We start from the raw sequence: 18,666 nt of genomic DNA, 5'->3' as shown, positions 1-18,666 counted from the left end.
CCCCTTTAGACAGGGTTGGAGACACAGGTGACAAACCCTGGTGTGCTTTTATCTCCTATAGAGCTACTTAAATTATTAGCAGTGTGAAGCATAGACTTTGCTGCATTTTGCACATGGCATAAACATACTGTTACATTTTCACCTGGTTCACTTGTGCAAGTGATGAGATCTTTAACTGATAAAACAGGGATTTGTGTATTCCTTTTCCTTCTATCTAGCTCTTTTCTCTAACTTCTGCAGGAAAATGTGTTAGAACCAAGAGTTCTTTTCCCAAGCATGCATTTTTAATTCCTCAGGTGTATCTTGTCAAAAGTCAGCAATATTTAATAGAGAACTCAGTACAAACCCATTAATGACAATCACAAACATTGCTCTGTCCTTAATGAAAGCTCATGGCACTTAGTTTTCCATTTTCCCTTTCTTTTCTTTTGCAGACTTTGGTCTTGGAAACTGGCTGAACTACATAGATTATCTACCAGCAGCTGGTTTACACTGAGAGGTTTAACATTTGTAAACATCAAGCCCCTATTTTAGCAGAGAGGACTCCAAAGTGGGATTGAAGTACTTTTAGGATCTTTTCAATGTATTCATGGGAACAGAGAGAAGTTTCATCACAGATGACAACTGAATCCACAATGGTATAATGAAAATAGCACAATTAGGTCTGGGCAGTAAGACACAGTCCTGGATCTTACTTGTTCCAGCTATGCAGAGGTGAGCAGAGATCTTCCCCAGAGGCAGTGCAGTGGGCTAGCACAAGCCCTACTGCAGAAATGGAGACCCACCCAGTTATCTGCCACATCTGCCTTCATCTTCCTCCACATCTGTGGTCCAAGACATGGGCTGAGGAAATTCCCTGTAGTGTCTATTCCAACTGAAGAGTCTTGAGCAGCTTCAGTGGAGTACAGGTTTTAATGATCTGCATGCTCAGAGTCCAATGTCTTCCACCTTTATTCTCCCAGTACTCCTCCCCAGTGCCACCTAAGCTGCTCCAAGTGTGCTCGCATTTTGGCAATCTTCACTGCCTGTGTTAACTGGAATATAAATAACTTTCAAGTGTATTTCCAAAGGTCATGGTCTCTTAAGTGTGTGAGTTAAATGAATGCTGAATATTAATAAAACTTTACTTGCAGTTTTAAGAACATACCCACCAACATGGGTAGGAGTTACAAGTTTTGAATAACCTCAGTTGCATTTGTGGATAGCTAAACATTTATTCAGCGTATATGTAACAAACTTCAGTTAATTGTTTGACAAATTACCTAAAAAACTGTTTTGTTTTTAAGCATAGTCCCATATCCTACCAATAGCAAATACAGTTGAGCAACATGAGTTAAAAAGAGCCAATACGGAATTTTTACCAAATGAAAGTATTCCTAGAGATTCTATGTCTAGGTCTCACAAGGATTCATTCACCAACCTTAAGCAGCACTGAAACAAAATGCCAAGAAAAGTTGTAAATACATAAATTCCAACCAGACTTGGATATTTCTCTGGAAACTGGGTTCCAGATGTGTACTGATATAGGGCTTAATACAAAAATATACTGCCTGAGTTATATGAAAAGCTGGAATTAACTCATTGCTAGTTCCCTGGCCTTTAAAAACATGACTAGGAGTTACTTCTTCACAGTCCTCTTCACAAATGAAAATTCTGCTAACAGAAAGGTTAAACATTACCTGGCTGACAAACATGAGAAGACAGACGGCCATTAGCTTGCTTATCTTTGGACAGCATCACAGGTCTCAGCTGATGGGACAATATCATTTCATTCAGTTTTTGCTGCAATGCTAAGTAGTCTTCGGATAATTTTGATATCTGAAAAATACACCACAGGTTTTTACATTATTGTAAAAGTAAGTATAAATGTTCCTAGGTAATCAAAGGTAAAATAGTAGACTAGAGAATTAATTTAAAAGGTATTGCTCCACCTGCTGCAGTGTAGGAAGATGGCTGAGGGTACAGTTAGAGGAGATTAAGAACTACAGGGTAAAATGCAGCTGATACTTGCTGGATGGAATGCAGTCAACATGCTCCACAAGGACTCCCCATACCATAAGGACCTGCTATGGGGGATGGAACAGAGGGTGGAGCGGACTGGACACACCGCAGCCTCCCTCCATAGAAATCCCTGCAGGGAGGGGGACATGGTGGTACTTTGTAGTTTCCAAGACTGCATAGCACCTGCCAACCAAGGGAGATAGATGAAGATGTCCTCCTGCCGAGCCAACAACTATGTCAAAATCCCTCTCCTCAGATGAACTTGGTTCATTAAAACCTAGTAGTAACATTAAATCACACCTCCATCCCAAAATTACCCACCTCTGTGTGAACACCCCCCACTGAGCATGCACCCTGTATTCTTTTGACTGCATCTTTCAAAGTGAAGCAAGAGAATTTAACACCAATCAGAAACAAAGGTATTTATGACTAAAATCACTCAAGCTCCACCTAAACATAAAGAAATAGTATAAAAGTCAGTTGAGAATAGGAAGAAAAGGGGAAGACTCCACTGAAACTGCTGGGATCAGTCAACAGGCTGCCCCTGCCTTCTCCCCCTATAGGGATGCCTACGGGGTAAGAACTATACTCAATGCTTGCTGAATATTGTTATTAGGATTAGAGCTTGCTTTATAGTATAGTATTTTGCTTTAAATACGTTTTTGCAGCCAGATACTATCCCTGGCAATCTTCAAACCTTATTAACCTGTTACTATTTGTACTAATAAAGAGTGCTATTCCAGAAACAGTTAGAGTGAGCCCTTTACAGGTGCTTGCAGTTGCCAGCTGTGGATAACATGTTCTAATAAAGTGAGAAGACCCATTGAGGGTCTTCTGCCAAAGAAAAGGATGACAAAAAAAAGACGCATGGGAAACTCCACACCAGTCCTGCAGCTACTTCTTATTGGTTCACACCTGTGAGCAGACTGTGCCTTGCTGATGCAAGATTGCTTCTACAGCTATAGGCACACTTCTCTGCATGTGTGAGTTCCTGACATTGACACAGTAACTTTTAGTTTCATTTGCATAGACATTTCACAAGTTTACTGAATTAAGGACTGAGATGGGTAAACAAACATTTCAACAAAGGCAAAGCTTTAACTTAAAAACTTTAACTTAAAACATTAAGTTAACTTTAACTTAAAAACATTTAACTTAAAAACATTATTTTTGCCAGTGCTCTTTGTCTTTTCCTCCTTCCTGACAAGGCTGTTTTCTCTTGCAGACCAAAATATGCATTCTTATAGAACACAAATGACAAAATCTCTGTCTTATAGAGTAAAACCTAGGTGCCACTGAAGTCAGTAAAATACCTTTGCCGTTCTGTCATCACCAGAGTATTTTGCTCAACATACCTTGCTTACAAGCTTCTTACCTGTCGTGAAAAGGCTGCCAAATCACAAGCCTCTTTCTCTGAGTCTCCCTTCAGTGTCTTAGAGTCTTCAGCCTCTCTACTGGTGCTTTCCCTATGTTTTATTTTTTGGGGGTTGTTATTTTGAATGCATACTGCTTCTGTTGGATTCTTTGTAGTTTTCTCTTGACTTTTGCAGGGTAGTTTCCCTTCTTTTCTGAGTTGTCCCCTCCTTCTGTAACCCCGGTAACTGCTCTGAATAACCACTGCCGCCTTCTCTTTGTCTTCTGAACGTTGTTTTTCTGCCTCAGCTTGCTTTCCTGAGCCTCTTCTTAGTGACTCTTTTCTTATAATTCCTTTACATCCTGTAGGCATCACTGCTTCATGCTTCAGGTTGTTTCCTTCCACATCCCTGTTGGTCCTGGGCTGGACCACAGCAGATTCTTGATTTTTCTGATCTGCACTGAATGTGTCTTGATTATCTTGATCTTGCTGGGGACTAGGTTTGGCTGTGATTTTGAAAGAAGATTTGATGGGTAACTCTTCCAAAGAGTCCTGTTCTTCACCCTCACTACTATGTTCTTCTGCAGGGTTCTGCTTCACAGAAGCTGCCTCTTCTTCAGTAGATGTTTTCTGCTGCTCCTGTATATTCCTTGTGTCACTGTACTTGGAGCACCGGCTGTCAGTGACTGCATCAGTTTTATCTTGAGTCTCCTCGGTTGCCGCTTCTTCCAATGCATCATTTTGAGCTGGCTGCAGTTGTGCTTCAAGGAATTCCACAGCAGATAATTCATCCTCTGCTATGATAGCTGCTTCTTCTTCTGTTTTAGGAAGGGCACTCTTCACCCCTTTTGGAATTTCCTCATTATCTTGAAGTTCTTCATCATTTTCCTTCTTGCTAATGGATGCTGCATTTTCAGTTTGTTGCTTTCTAAGTGATTCCCTGAATGGAACAGAGTTTTGGGTAAAAATTATAGCTGAAGGAGATGAAGAATAGCGATAACTTTACAACTACCTTTGGTGGTCTTTGTGTACTAAATGGCAATTTGATACATTGCAACATGGGAAAGATTTAGTGCATATAGCTGGAATTAAAGATTGTTGTTGTTATTATTATCTGTTAAAGTGAAAAGGGACATTATATTTTTATTATTATTATTCTTGTTATCATCATCATCATTATTATCATTATTATCTCTTAAAGTGAAAAGGGACATCCCTGTTAAATTTCAGAGAAAATTGCTAGGGAGACAATCTAGGCTGTGTGAGGGCTGATAAAGCAGTAAAGAATTAATTTAAATGTTAAGAAAAACATAAGGTATAAACTTTTTAGCATCTCAAGAATATATAAATACACACAATCCTAAAAGTATTCATTCTTGACTGTCTCAAGTCACACTAGGAATGCAAGAAGAGCAATCCTGGGCATAGGTCCAGGTCATTTTTAAAGACATATTCCTTAAACTGTCTTTGTTACTATCAGTAAAACTTCAGTGCCAGATGAAATCTGTCACCCTGTTCCTGCCTGCTGAAGACTCTGAGGTCCTTTACATCTGTTTTTCACTTCTATGGACTAGTTTCGACCTATTTAAATCCTATCACTGAAAAAACCATGGAGATAAGCAAAGTGCTACTAGCTCCATTTCAGAGATTCAGACATTGCAGAGATATTTAGAATGTGATTCACTTCACCTAATTTGCAGCTGTTTGATCTGAGCAAGACAACGGGGTTCACCTCTGTCATCACCTATGCTGATCTCAAACAGTTGCTTAAGATGAGGAACAGTTCCTTGCAGACATCCATCTCACTCTTGTCTGAAAATTTTTATGATGAGCTACTTCCAAAAAGAGACTCATCGACGGATTCCATTAATATTACAGGTAAGCACAATATTGTTGACCTTTTCCCTAAATATGCCTTTATTCCCTGGGCTTAAAAAGATGATAAAAATGGTTACTGACATTAAAAACCTCCACATAAATGTACATTACCTCTGCCTACATATCTAGAATAACCCTAGTTTGTTTCACTCTCAGCTTACAATGTTGTTATTCAGCAGTGTAATTACTGGAAAGGGACACATTTGAGTGACATAAGAGAAAATAACATTACCTTCTGCTTTTGAAGATCTTCCTCTCCTTATATCCTCTGTAGTGAGACTGAATTATTATTGCTGATTTGTTTCTTGTCTCGGTTAGTTCTTTTCTCTTCTTCCTGAGTAAGTATCCTCTGGCAACTGATACAAATTGTAATGCAAAACAACAAGCAATGGGTGTCACACACATTTCAGACAGTCAAATGATAACAGCATTAAACAAAAGCCAATAAGGAAATACAGACCAGAGTGCCCATTATGATTATGTTTCATCTGAAATTATTATGTCCCACAAAACTTTTCTGAGATTTTAGAAAGCTGTACCCATTCTACACAAGGATAAAAACAAGCTCTTTCCTCATACTTTATGGTGCTAGAGAAAATACAGGAAGATGCAGAATGAAGCAGAAGCATAGTGCTATAGAATAGAACACAGTACTCTGAGCTTCTTGTACCTGCTTTGCCTGATTCAGGCAATTGATCTGACTCTGTCTTTTATTTCCCTAGGAAATGCCTGATTATCAGCCTATAGAGATTACCAGGCTGTCAACTGGCAGAGGCTTGGAATTAGATGAACATTCAACAGATCAGAGAAAAATTGAAAATTTTATAGCCCAGTAGTTACAGAAGACTTAGCTCATGCTCCTTCTGCAAAGACTCATTATTCAAAATGAAAAAGCTCACCATGAAAGATGTGCTAAGCTCCACAGTAACCAGGTGCACTGTAGCATAGGAACTCGCTACTTGTGCTTTGTGGGAGGCACAGGTTAAAGTCTCTGGTCTGAACCAGAAATAAGAACTCAGACATGGCCCTTCCCTGAGACAGATAGGTGCTAACTAGTCACTAGGGCCTTGATGCAGTTGCTGGCACATTGGTATCTAGTGCCATCTGAAGTGCTCCAGGATAGCCAAGGCATCTACATGGAGCTGGCAGAAAGAATAAGACAGATGGGACCTTCTGGAGAGGGAAAGTTGGGTGAACAATGTGAAATAAAGCTGGAGGCCAGGCAGGATAACCAGGGCACCTCAAATGACACTTGATATCAATATGGGGGCAAATGAGCTGAACATTTGGTGGTTTTGAATGAAATGAATCAAACTCTAGGCTCTACTGACTCTAAGAGCATTTTAGACACCTAGGTCACATTTAGACATCTACACTGAAGTGTCTTAGTCAGAAACTGAATTGCATTCAGAATGTTGCTTCAAAAATCTCTGAACTTGCAAATAATTTCCTAATGGGAGCTGGCACAGTCTCCACAGTGCTGTGATTTGGGCAAGTCTGCAATTCCAGGGATTCAGCACAAATCCACTAATCCCTGGCAAAATAAAAAGGACATAGTGTTTTGTCAAAATATTTATTTTGAACTCTAATTCCAAATGCAGTACCAAGAGTATGGGGATAGAGTACTTAATGGTGCTTTAGATATCCTGCAGACATGGTAGATATGGGAGCTCTTACTCCAACTGTGCTGAGAATCTTTTGCATCACAGGAAAGGTCAAGCTCACTTGACAATGGAGCATAAGGAGTCTATTTTAACACATTCATATAACTTGGTGACAGGGCCTTAGGAAAGTGCAAATTGTAAAGTGCTTGGAATACTTTTAGAGTTTGTTGAACTTATGAGCCAAGTCTTATCCCATTTTCATACGAAACCAACTCAACAGGAGTTATTTTGAAACAAATCAAGTTATATTGTCAATGGACATGCCAATATAAGCTATGTCTGGTCTTTATAGACTTATTCTGGTTCATCTTTGAAGTTTTCTGAGAACTTTGCTATGAGATAGTAGCTGTCTCAGCTTTGTTTTCAAACTGAAAGAGGAGTTTTGCATTGCTTTAGAAATAAATGGGGTGGGGGGAAGAACTGAGAGAGCTAAGTAAAAATGGACTTCCATTTTGTCCTGGCTTCTCATGCACTGAAAAAAAGTTGAAATGAAACTGCAGACAGGACAAAGAAGGTGGGCAAGAAGAAACACTGGGGATATCAACAGAGCAAAATGGTAAATTCATACTTTTGCATTTGCTAAATATTGTAATATAATTGACAACTTTCAGATGTCAAATTATTCTTGATGCTTTACTGGATTTTATGCAGGTTTTAGATTGTTTTCTACACTGATGAAGTTCTGCAGTGAAGTGATCTTCAGTACACACTAGCACTGGCTCAGTGCAATTAACAGATGCATCTAACAATGATTAAAACCAACACTGGTGGTGGTATATACTCATGAAGGCATATCTGAGGTAGTTCAAATCTAGATAACCTGGGTACTTGCAGCACTAGCTCATATTTGGGTTGTCACCTTTGTAATTATTGAAAAAACTGTGCAGATTTGTGCCAGTGGTTTTTATAGAATCATAAAATCATACAATGCTTTGAGTTGGAAGGGACCTTAAAAAATCATCTAGTTCCAACCCTCTGCCATGGGCAGGAACACCCTCCACTAGACCAGATCTCCCCAGGCCTCATCCAACCTGGCCTTCAAACCTGCATCTCTCTAGCTGTACAGCTCCTGATTTCAGAGCTGCTTAGGCTATATCTGGCTTGGGGACATCTCTGCAGGGACAGAGGAGACCAAAGTACAGGAAGGAAAAAGGGATGTCCCATAGCATACATCTGGGCCCAAGGTCATTATCACTGCAAAAGAGAAACAAAGTGATGGGCAAAAAAGAATAAGAGACATGAGTGAAATTACAGATTGCAGTCTTCTCAAATATAGCTGTTACTGATACATAGCAAACCCTAGTCCTAATTGAACAGCATGAATACACATATTATACAGACGGTGTCATATGGGTTTCAACAATACCAGATGTAATACTTGAACATCTTAGACTAGCAGTGAAGAGGCTTGCTGTGGCATTTGAGCATCCCACTTCACAGCTGTGGAAAGTGCCTCTAAACCACTTTGAGGTACAGATAACAGAATACAGTCATCCATTTCAACCACTGTATATAGATAGATAATAGATAAATTATACTCAGAACATGTAAATGAGCATAGTCAGTGCAGTTAGAATCTGGATCAACATATTGTGTATGTATACAACAATATAAGCTACGAAAGCAAACAATTCTTACTTGCTTGAAATCTAGTAATGTATTCTTCCACTTTTTTATTATGTTTTGCATTTTTGTATTCTTTACGAGCAACAAACCCCCTGTAAGCTGAAAAGAGATGTCAAAAGTTAAATAATTCATTAGGTACTAAAAAGCCTCTAAGAATAGAAAAAAGTCTGGAATTACAGACCTCTATTAAAATATTCATAAATATTTTGTAGCATTTATCTTTCAATAAACATGGCAAATGAGCATGAATAGTAAATCTACATAAAAACTACATTTCTGGTGAGTAAAGTTATTATGAATTAGATGAATACAAAACACAGGAGAATCGAAATGTAAAATAAGATGATGTTTGAAAGTATTAAAAAATTCAGTTGATGCCTCCATCAACAGGGTAATTGGCCTTATTATCTAGGACAGTTAATACATTTTATTTTCATTATTATATTATACAACCTTGTCAATGCATGCCAGAATATTATTAATAACAGTATCATCTGGGCAATCACATCCTTCCATTCTTAAAATTGCCTTTTAAATGTAACATTGAGAAATGTAATTTCAGTAAAGCGATTGTCATAACCTGGTTAAAAGAAATTTTTCTTCATAAGAACAGATATCACCAAATACAAGATACTTTGTCAAATGTAACAGCAGGAAAAGAGCAAAATCCACATCCAGCATACACATTCATCTATCAACCGTACACATGCACTAGCTTTAAGCAAAATGTTAAATGTTTTAAAGCTGTTACCTGACTGTATTTTAATAGCACTTTGTTCCCTTTGTTCCTTTATCTTTTTGTATCTCCTTGAACCCAGCCACCCTCTGACATAAGCTTGAATCAAAATAATCATGTCAACTGTCTCCTTCCGCATTAAATTTAGCTGCTCCACGTGATAGTATTTGAGGAATACCTTAAAAAGAGTAGGCAAACAAGCAAAAGTTTTAGTTACCCTCCCAGGCCCTGTATTCACTCAATCCCTTTAACATCAACAAGAGTTACAAGTTGGTTTCAAATGATGAACAGACTAAAGGATCATTCTTGTTAGAGATAGCATTTTCATTGTTCAGGATATTGGTTTACCTTACTCTCCCTTTCAGCATCTCTAGTCAGTCCCTTCTTAATCATGTTTTCATGGGAAGATGTTTTTGAGTTCCAGTGCAAAACTTCAGTCTATAACTAACTGTAAATCTGTTTTCAAAACCACGAGGCTGATAGTTTTGCTAACCTCACAAATCTAATGTATGTTACATAAATATGATCCAAACCTGGAACCTTCAATCTCTCCACTTTCCAGTTTTAAATCTAAAGCATTGTTTATTTACTAAATTGCTTTTATCAAGAATGACACTCATATAAGGCCTGAAAAACTAGTCTAGCACAAGGGATACCAACACATTCCTGGTGTATATTAGGATAAAATAAAATGTGCAGAAAGACTTGTTCAATTAAGACAATAATTATGCTTATTTTGCAGAATTCCCCCAATCATGACCATTTGTTGGTACAGATACAGGTTAACCCTAATTAAACATAAGCTATAGATCTCAGATCCCAAGATATGATTCTTTTGACTGCATGTTGTCCATTAACCTCACTAAGACAGCAGAGGGAAATGAAGGCTGAGGGGGAGGCAACTTCATGGCTTCTGTCCCATGTATCCAGGAAGATGTCTCAGAAAAACAGTTTTTCTTTTTCGCTCAGGTGATTTCAAACCGTATAGGATCCATCTCCCTATTAATATCCTTCCTAGCACTTCTGTTACAGTAGCAAATAAAGAGACTTGATGCAGTACTTGTCTGATGCTTCTATTTCTCTGAGATTTATCAGCTGGGAGTGGGAGGGTGTCCCTCTCTGGCACACTGGGAAGATCAGTGAGCTAGAACCAAAAGCAAGTGTATGGGAACAGATGTGTGTTTCTCTCAAAATAAAGTCTTCCTTCCACTTGACATAAATGGGATCATCCTGCTGTCTCTTCTCGTAGTACTCAGCAAAGTCTGCCACAGCAGCCTCAAACTGGAAAGCCAAAACCTTTTCCTTACCCTTTGTGAGTCTGTTTGCTACAGGGAAGAAGTATAACTTCTTTTCCTTAAGAAAAGAAGCTTGGATTAAGCTTACTGGGATCCATACTAAAACATTTTGTGAAAGGAAATGCAAGCAGTGTTGTTTTCACATACTGTTTTGCATTGTGGCCTCACTAAAGCTGATGAGAATTTTAACCCTTTACAGGTTGAAGATATCAGCCAGGTATCAGGGAACTGTACCCAGAAAAGAGGAGTTTGTTTTTCAAAAATAGTAGAGACCAAGAGCTACTCCAACCAAATGAGTGAGAAAACAAATTGCTTAATAAGTTAACAATGGCATACTGCAATGATGCAGATACAGTATATTAAAAAATTACCTTAGTTTTTCCAAGAACCCAGTTGTCAAGGCGGGCTTTTTCCAAGATGGCAGCACAGGTTTCCGGGCTGACTGGAGGATCATCATTTGTTTTATAACAGATGAGGTAATACCTAAAGACAAATGCATGATTTTTTATTTGAATAATAAAGAGCAATATATGCAAATACATTTAAATAATAAAAACAGTTGCATGAAAGAAAATATAGCACTGAAAAAACTGAAAAAACATATGAGAGAAATTGCTGTGATTTATATGCAGTACTGAGAAACTCAATCCAAAGTGGATGAGTGACATATTGCACGCCCTGGAGGGTTGTTTAATTCTATATCAACACCAGAAGGTTTTAAAAAGTGTGCAACCAAAGTGCAGTACTGCACCAGTTCTTTCCTGCTCTCTGCATTCTGTGAAGGTGACTTCAGCGGCAAAATAAATATATTTTAAAAGCTTTTCTGCCGAAATTATATTATTTCATATTCAGAAATATAATGAAAATTTCATATCTTATGTCATGTGCTAGACCATCTACCTTTGAGATAGCTAACATGATGTGAGATGCATCGCAGCTCTTTTTATCTCCTTGGATTCAGCTTTGCAGATCCTTTCGGAACTGTTATGTTCCATATATGTTATGTCCAAATAACAAATGTTATGTCCAAAAGTGCTGTTATCTGTAACCATTCAATCTGCCAGACTCATTACTCAGAATTAATTTTGATTAGGAAAAGAGGTCAGGATGCTCATGCATAAAAATTACCTGTAATACGTCAGTTCAGCTGCTGGGTAGGAAAGTTCTTGTTTGTTCCAAGATTTTCCAAAATGCTCCATAACAAAATTAACCATATCTATCTTGTTCTTTTTAATTCAAGAAAATTACATGAATTATGCGTGCATTCTCACAGCACATTCTGCTTTTTTTCCTTGTTATTCAGCCTTTATAAATAAAGGCTGAAAACCTTGGGTTTATCCGCTTTAAATAATGGCAACAGTTTGCTCATGGAATAATAAAACGGAAACAATGTCGATCCCTCCATTATCACCTACAGTTCCCTTTTTTTTTTTTTTTTTGTAAAACACAATGAATTGGCTTATTTTTATTCTAACAAAATAATATCACCACTATCTCAGATCTACCTGTAACTCTCAACTATTAAAAAAACCAAACCCAAAATAAGAAGACAAATACTTAATAAAAATCCCTTTTTGTTTGAAGGCCATGTCCTCAGTGCCAGAGATCTGCACAGCCTCACTGCAATCAAGGGCACACTCTCCAGAGAGCTACCCCGTTATGTCTGCTGCTTTCCCCTCTTTTACCTAAACAGTAAAGTTTTTTTTTTTATAAAGAGCAGTCACCAAAAGCCATAGCAGATCTTGATGTGGTGATAACTATCTTTTCCCATGCTGCACTCTTCCAAAACAGCAACAGTGCTAGGATTATTCTTTCCAGAAACAGTGCTATGAAAACATCCCTTTGTTGTTCCCCTCTCTTCTCATGCACCTGCAGCACTCTGCTATTAGCTCTCTGCTTCTAGTGCTCTGTTACTTTTAAGTGCTTCTGTCTGGATGGGTATTGCTTGATTCTTCCCAGTTTTAACCTCCATTCACACATCTCTCAGGGTCTTTACTTGTAATAGAGAAGTGCAGATTTTTGGGGTGGAGGAAGAGAGAGTTAAAGAAATTATAAAATCATACTGAGTTCATTACTCTTTTTTTTAACAAGTGATTAAAAAAAACCCTTAGGAATTATATTTTAAACAGAACTATGCACTTAATGAACTTTTCAGCCCTAGACTAGCAATACAAAGTTATCATCTACCCTACACAAGCAGATGCTGCACAGTGCTAAAGGCCAGGAGCTAGAGAAATTGTGGTGCTCTTTGGATGCTGTGGCTTCAAATTCTTGGCTTTAATTTGAAGTATAACACTTCTAAACCTGAAGTCTTTGAAAAAAATGTGCAGATTATAAGCAAGTAAATCATACAGAAATGCACAGGGAGCCTGAAAAAATCATGCTGAGATGCATCATCTTCCCCTACACATCCCAAACAGGTCACTAATCTTGTGCTTGAACTAGTCTTTGTCATCCAGACTATAATCTTTGTCACAGGAAATGTCTTTGTATTTTTTCTTGAAAGATCATGCTAAAAACACTGCTGATGCTTAAAAAATACTGGACAGCAATGGTAGGAGAGAAAAGAGCTTCTTCACATCAATGTTACCTTTTTATGAAGTTAGCAAATAGTATACGGTGTGAATAACCCTGTCTTCGAATTCTTGCTGTCTCCAGAATTCCTGTGTAACGCAGCTGAACCAACACTTTTTCTTTGTCAAACTTGTTTGCCTGCCGGTCATTGTTTGGCTTGATGCACCTGACAAAATGAGGCTGTCCGACGACCATTTTGGATAACAAATCCATCAGAGAATACTGAAAAAAAAAATAACAAAAGATCTGCCACCAGGATATTTATAAAATTTGTATATAGGTCCATGCGTAGTTGAAATTTTATTTCATAGGATCAGAATCATGTCCATTTATATTTCATTAAGCTGGTACTTAAAAAGTAGATGAAGTAAATTACCCAACAACAATTCTAGCTTTGATAAGATCTCTAAGTTTCTACTTGAGAGAAACACTGATTCCAAATAAATGTACCACATTTCACTCAGGACATTCTCACAAACTTCCATAATGTCCAACATATGACAGAAACTCTCCTTATGCTTATTTGCTTACCTTGGAGTTTTGTTAGGTAATTACAGCCCATTTCTTCTTTTTCTTGTTATCACCTATTTGAGGACCCTTCTTCACCCAGGATGTAAATCATCCATCTATGGATGGGAAGTGGAACAGCAGCAAGCCAGTAAATATTTAAATCCCTTCATTAGACTGGAGGAAATGAAGGCCACCCCAGAAGGGCTGCTTAAACTGCTCTGATCTTGGCATACCTTGTTCATTGTATAGACTGATGCTGATACTATAGCTGCCCTGCTAAGAGGAAACTTTTGAGGAGGGCAAAACTAGAAGTACACAAAATCACAATTTTGCATTTTTTTTGCAAATCACAAAATTGCATTTTTCCCACCTCACCAGGGTACCAGGCTAGCAGAGGAGATGCAGCTTGTAGCTCTCCATGCCAACTGAGGGGAATCTGGCTGTAAACAACCCTGACTGGTGTTGTGCGAAATTGCTTCATGGGAGGATCTTATTAGAACACAAATGAATAGACTCATTCCTCAAGATTCAACCTGACTCAACAGAAAGAAGTAGCCAGGAGGTAATGCTGTTCAGCAGTGGGTTGGGTACATGAAACTAGTGTAGGACGTCAAGAGCCATATGTTTCCTATTAAAATGTGCAATTCCATTCTGGACAGAAGCTGCATCATGCAGCAAAGTGCTTAATTAGCTTCATCACTAGTGTGCCAATTGAACACAAACAAGTAGGACACACTAATGGATAATTTTTTTCCCTTGCAGTCTGAGGTGGCATATGCTTTTCTCAATCACCCATAGGTTTCTGTGTGTGAGTAAACCAGTGGGGCTGAAGCTGAATCTTCATTTAAGAGCATTAGCTAGCACGATCTGAGCAAGGATTTTCGCTACATAAAATAGTACCAGAAAAGTGTAAATATAATTAACTCATTTGCAGCCTATGATGCTCGATGTGCTGATAATGCACTGAATCACAGACATTAGGTTTGAATGAGATTCAGTATTTTTTCCGTCTAGAACTTTAGAACTCCTTGCAGCTGTGGACTGCCATGATACCTAGGCTGAAATTAGCCTTCATAGTCCACAAAGCTGGACAATTGTACCTACTAAACAGAGATATGGCTCCTTACGGTTCTGTCATAGATGTAAATGAACTCTTATAAGCCACAGAATCATAGAATATGCTGAGTTGGAAGGGACCCACAAGGATTATCAAGTCCAACTCCTGGCCCTGCCCAGGATGCCTCAAGAATCACACCCTGTGCCTGAGAGTATTGTCCAAACCCTTCTTGAACTCCATTAAAGATGGTGCTGTGACCACTTCACTGGGGAGCCTGTGCCAGTGCCCAACCACCCTCTGGGTGGAAAGCCTTTTCCTGATATCCAACCTAAACCTCTCCTGACTCAGCTTTGGGCCATTTCCCCGAGTCCTGTCACTGGTCGCAAGAGTGAAGAGATCAGTACCTGTCCATCCTCTTCTCCTCTTGAGGATGTTGAAGACCACAGTGAGGTATCCCCTCAGTCTCCTCCAGGCTGAACAGACCAAGTGACCTCAGCTGCTACTCATACAGCTTTCCCACCAGACTCTTCACCATCCTTGTGGCCTTCCTTTGGACACTAATAGCTTAAAGTCTTTTTGATATTGCAGTGCCCAAAACTGCACACAATATTCAAGGTGAGGCCACCCCAGTGCGGAGCAGAGCAGGACAATCCCCTCCCTTGACTGGCTGGCAATGCTTTGACTGATGCCCCCCAGGACACGGTTGGCCCTCCTGGCTGCCAGGACACTGCTGACTCATATTCAACTTGCCATCGACCAGAACCCTCAGGTCCCTTTCTGTGGCACAGCTCTCCAGCTTCTTGTTCCCCAGTCTATACACACAACCAGGGTTGCCCCTTTAAGGTGAAGAATCCGGCACTTGCCCTTGTTAAACTTCGTATTGTTAGTGATTGCCCATCTCTCTAATTTGTTGAGGTCTCTCTGCAGGGCCTCTCTGCCCTCGAAGGGGTTGACAGCTCCTCCTAGTTTAGCATCGCTGGCAAACTTTGCATTTCGCTGAGTCCTGCATCCAATTCGTCATGAACATCGCCTCAGTCACTTTATGGTTTACTGAGAGAGATGACTAAATAAGAGTTGGAAATTCAGAGCTGAGCCCAAGTGAACCAACTGCGTGCACCACTTTGGAGGAAAGAATAGTCTTCACAGCTACTTTCTAATGCAAAACGAGCATTACAGCCAGTGCTTGGGAAGGTCCAGAGAGCTGCTGAAGGAGCCACAAGAATTGACTCGCAACAGCCTCTGAGCAGTGACTATAAAGAAGAATAAGCATTTATTGTACTCTAGAAATCTATTTTAAAAGTTTCGATATCTTACTCTAAAATAAGAAGCGACTGTCTGTGTTTTCATGCTGGTTGTCTCTCTAGGATGATGTCCGGTATCTCCTGCTTCATTCTATAGAGATGAAGAAAGAAATTACACTTTTTAGTGTAGTGCCCTTCCAATGCCACAAGAAAGCACCCCTCAGAGAACATAAATAATTAAAAAAATATTCTAAGCAGCAAAAGTTACAGCATGATCACAGCACAAATCAATTACACCAGTACGTTACATTACTTTGCTACACAATACACAAACGTTCACACACAGAGGGCACAATTTGATAACAGAGCATCTAATAACTGCCACAAATAACCTGACAATGTCTGAGGTCCTTTTAGTTATTCCATCATCACTGTTATTTTGGTAGTTCCCTATGGAACATGGCTATACTCCACAGTGATATTTTAATTTCTCTTTTTGCTACAATACAGCTAGGAAATAATATTTTTTTTCCCCTGAAGGTTTTATAAAACTATAGCCAGAAAGAAGGGAAATGTTAGGTTTTTACCTCACGGAAGGAATATGAATTGCACAACACAAAGATATCCAGCTAAACAGAAAAGAAAATAGGAGAGGGAGAAAAACCAAGGAAGGTTTTAAGGTTTTAATACGAAAACTAGTATTGCCTTTCTAGTTTAAATTAATGTTCAATGCAGAATCACAAAATCAGTTTTCTTACCTTTGTATGACTTATTGTTTTCTGGGAGGTCCACATTTGGTAACTGATTGTAGTTTTGCTTTTAGTGTGTGCCAGATTACCTATGGGAAGATGGAAAAAAGCAACCTAGCAAAGTGTTTACATCTCATCTAAACTAAAACTGATGCTGAACCACCTTATTCATGTCCCCAGTGTAACCATATGATTAGAAAGGTTGTTGAATTTTTCAGAGTATGTCCTTGTTTCCCCTTTCACTCTTGGGATGGAACCAGCTTTGAAGAAGTTGCATGAAGATGAAAAGGGATGATTTTTCTCCTTCATCTCCTATGTCATCTACTAGATCACAAAAAAACCCCAGACTGCTGCAGAAGGTAAGAAAGACACCTCTTAGAGTATCTGTGTGGTTTTACTCTAAGAATGTTATTGTACTACTGTAGTTCCAATGCTACATATATATTAGTTTAAAAAATAAAGTGCTAGCACCCTTCTCTGGACCTGAGGGCAAGTGACATAGCAGGACTCAAACAGCTAAACTCTATACTTCACTACTCTTTTAACCCCCTGGTAAAAAATAATGTTGTCTCTTTCCACAGAGCTTGCTGGAAACCATTGCTGGCCTGCACTTTCTCTTGATGTGTGCCTAGGTATTCCTGGGAGGCTAGTAACTGAGATGATCCAAACCTGTCCCATTCATCAGAATGGGCAGTCCTTTGGCAGTGTTTCAGCTACTGTTCACTAGCTCTGTTTGGTTTCACTAGCACAGACATAGTCTTACGACTCTGACCTTGAAATACTTAATTAAGCAATACCTTCATTATGACTTTGAAGGACTAGGTGCACTGGCATGGTTTACACACACATTTGTCTTTTAAACGAATAATGAAAATTCTGCTGAGCTTTCCATCATGTCTCTCTGTGTTGATAAACCTTAACCAGTGCTGCACACTGCCACTGCTTCTGCTAATAACAAAACACCTCTGGGATCTCACTCTCCACTGGGAGAGCTTATATCTCTCTGTGCTCAGCTGCTATCAGTAAAAGGTGGGTAAGAGTTGGAATAACAGCTGCAAATATATGGCATGGTGAGCTAATGCATCACGTATTATGTGATGATATCAAGAGCTAAACTTCCCTTGGGTTCAGCTGAATATCACAGGGTGGGAAGGAAAAAGAGAGGATTACTCACACCTAACTTTAGCTATCTGAAAGTGAGGTGTCTACAGGATCCCTGCTGTATTCACTGCAGAGCAGCATAGAGGAGTTTTTTCCTGTCCTAAGAGAAACACCTGAGATAGGCAAGATAGGCTGAACTCTAGGTAAACCTCTACAATTTCACTGCTTCTAGATGAATAACAGATCAGAAATCTAACTTTTAGTTGGCTACAGCTGGATGGTTTTGGTCAGTTTCAGAAGGGTACACACAGTGTTTTACAATATTTAACAAGAAGACCAAAACAGCCTTCAGAACTACCTTGCAAAGCATTATAACTTGGGATCAGTTCTTGGGATCATGTGGACCCTTACTTTGCTTCTACAGAAATTATTAGTATCTTAGCAAACACCAACAAGTCAAAAAGTTCAGGCAAGGACATTGAGCTCTGTGCTTTCCCAGGAACACTCACTTAAAACAGAACTTCAAGACCAAATTTTGCATTCCATGAGCAAAGCTCCCTTTGTGAAGAATAGAAGCCTTGCCAAAACCTTAGTTTCTGTAAGCTACGATAACATTTTAGGGAAATTTCCATTACACTCTTCCAGTTTAGCTTCTCTGATCTGCTAGAAATACATCTCCCATGTAATTGTACAAGGAAGTAAAGTTGTAAAGTACTTACTGTGTGGCATCAATGCCATTACACAGGAAGTCCTACAATACAATACAAACTGGTTGTAAGGAGACTTACCTATCACCCTAAAATGGCAGGTAGGACACCGTGCAAGGACATAGTCAACTAAGATGCAGCTTAGGAGTAATTTCTGTAGAGCCAATCTTATT

The 18,666-nt window shown here is 39.0% G+C and overlaps 1 protein-coding gene across 3 annotated transcripts in view; it reads right to left on the bottom strand.

Annotated features, from left to right (window-relative positions):
- Positions 1 to 18,666, bottom strand: part of MYO3A (myosin IIIA) — a 119,799-nt gene that overhangs the window by 15,192 nt on the left and 85,941 nt on the right. For 2 of the 3 annotated variants that reach the window (XM_064635843.1, XM_064635828.1), the window contains exons 23-31: positions 16,695 to 16,774; positions 16,010 to 16,087; positions 13,145 to 13,350; positions 10,926 to 11,037; positions 9,275 to 9,437; positions 8,536 to 8,622; positions 5,466 to 5,589; positions 3,377 to 4,295; positions 1,680 to 1,818 (exon numbers count right to left, since the gene is read on the bottom strand). In XM_064635843.1, coding sequence (XP_064491913.1) covers positions 1,680 to 1,818; positions 3,377 to 4,295; positions 5,466 to 5,589; positions 8,536 to 8,622; positions 9,275 to 9,437; positions 10,926 to 11,037; positions 13,145 to 13,350; positions 16,010 to 16,087; positions 16,695 to 16,774 — 1,908 coding nt within the window. Of the gene's footprint in view, positions 1 to 1,679; positions 1,819 to 3,376; positions 4,296 to 5,465; positions 5,590 to 8,535; positions 8,623 to 9,274; positions 9,438 to 10,925; positions 11,038 to 13,144; positions 13,351 to 16,009; positions 16,088 to 16,523; positions 16,566 to 16,694; positions 16,775 to 18,666 lie in introns of all 3 variants that reach the window. The other variant, XM_064635820.1, reaches the window with a different exon arrangement.

The sequence above is a fragment of the Pseudopipra pipra genome, chromosome 1, assembly GCF_036250125.1.
Source record: "Pseudopipra pipra isolate bDixPip1 chromosome 1, bDixPip1.hap1, whole genome shotgun sequence".
In the NCBI taxonomy this organism is placed as follows: Eukaryota; Metazoa; Chordata; class Aves; order Passeriformes; family Pipridae; genus Pseudopipra; species Pseudopipra pipra.
This window is presented reverse-complemented; position numbering and strand designations above follow the sequence as displayed.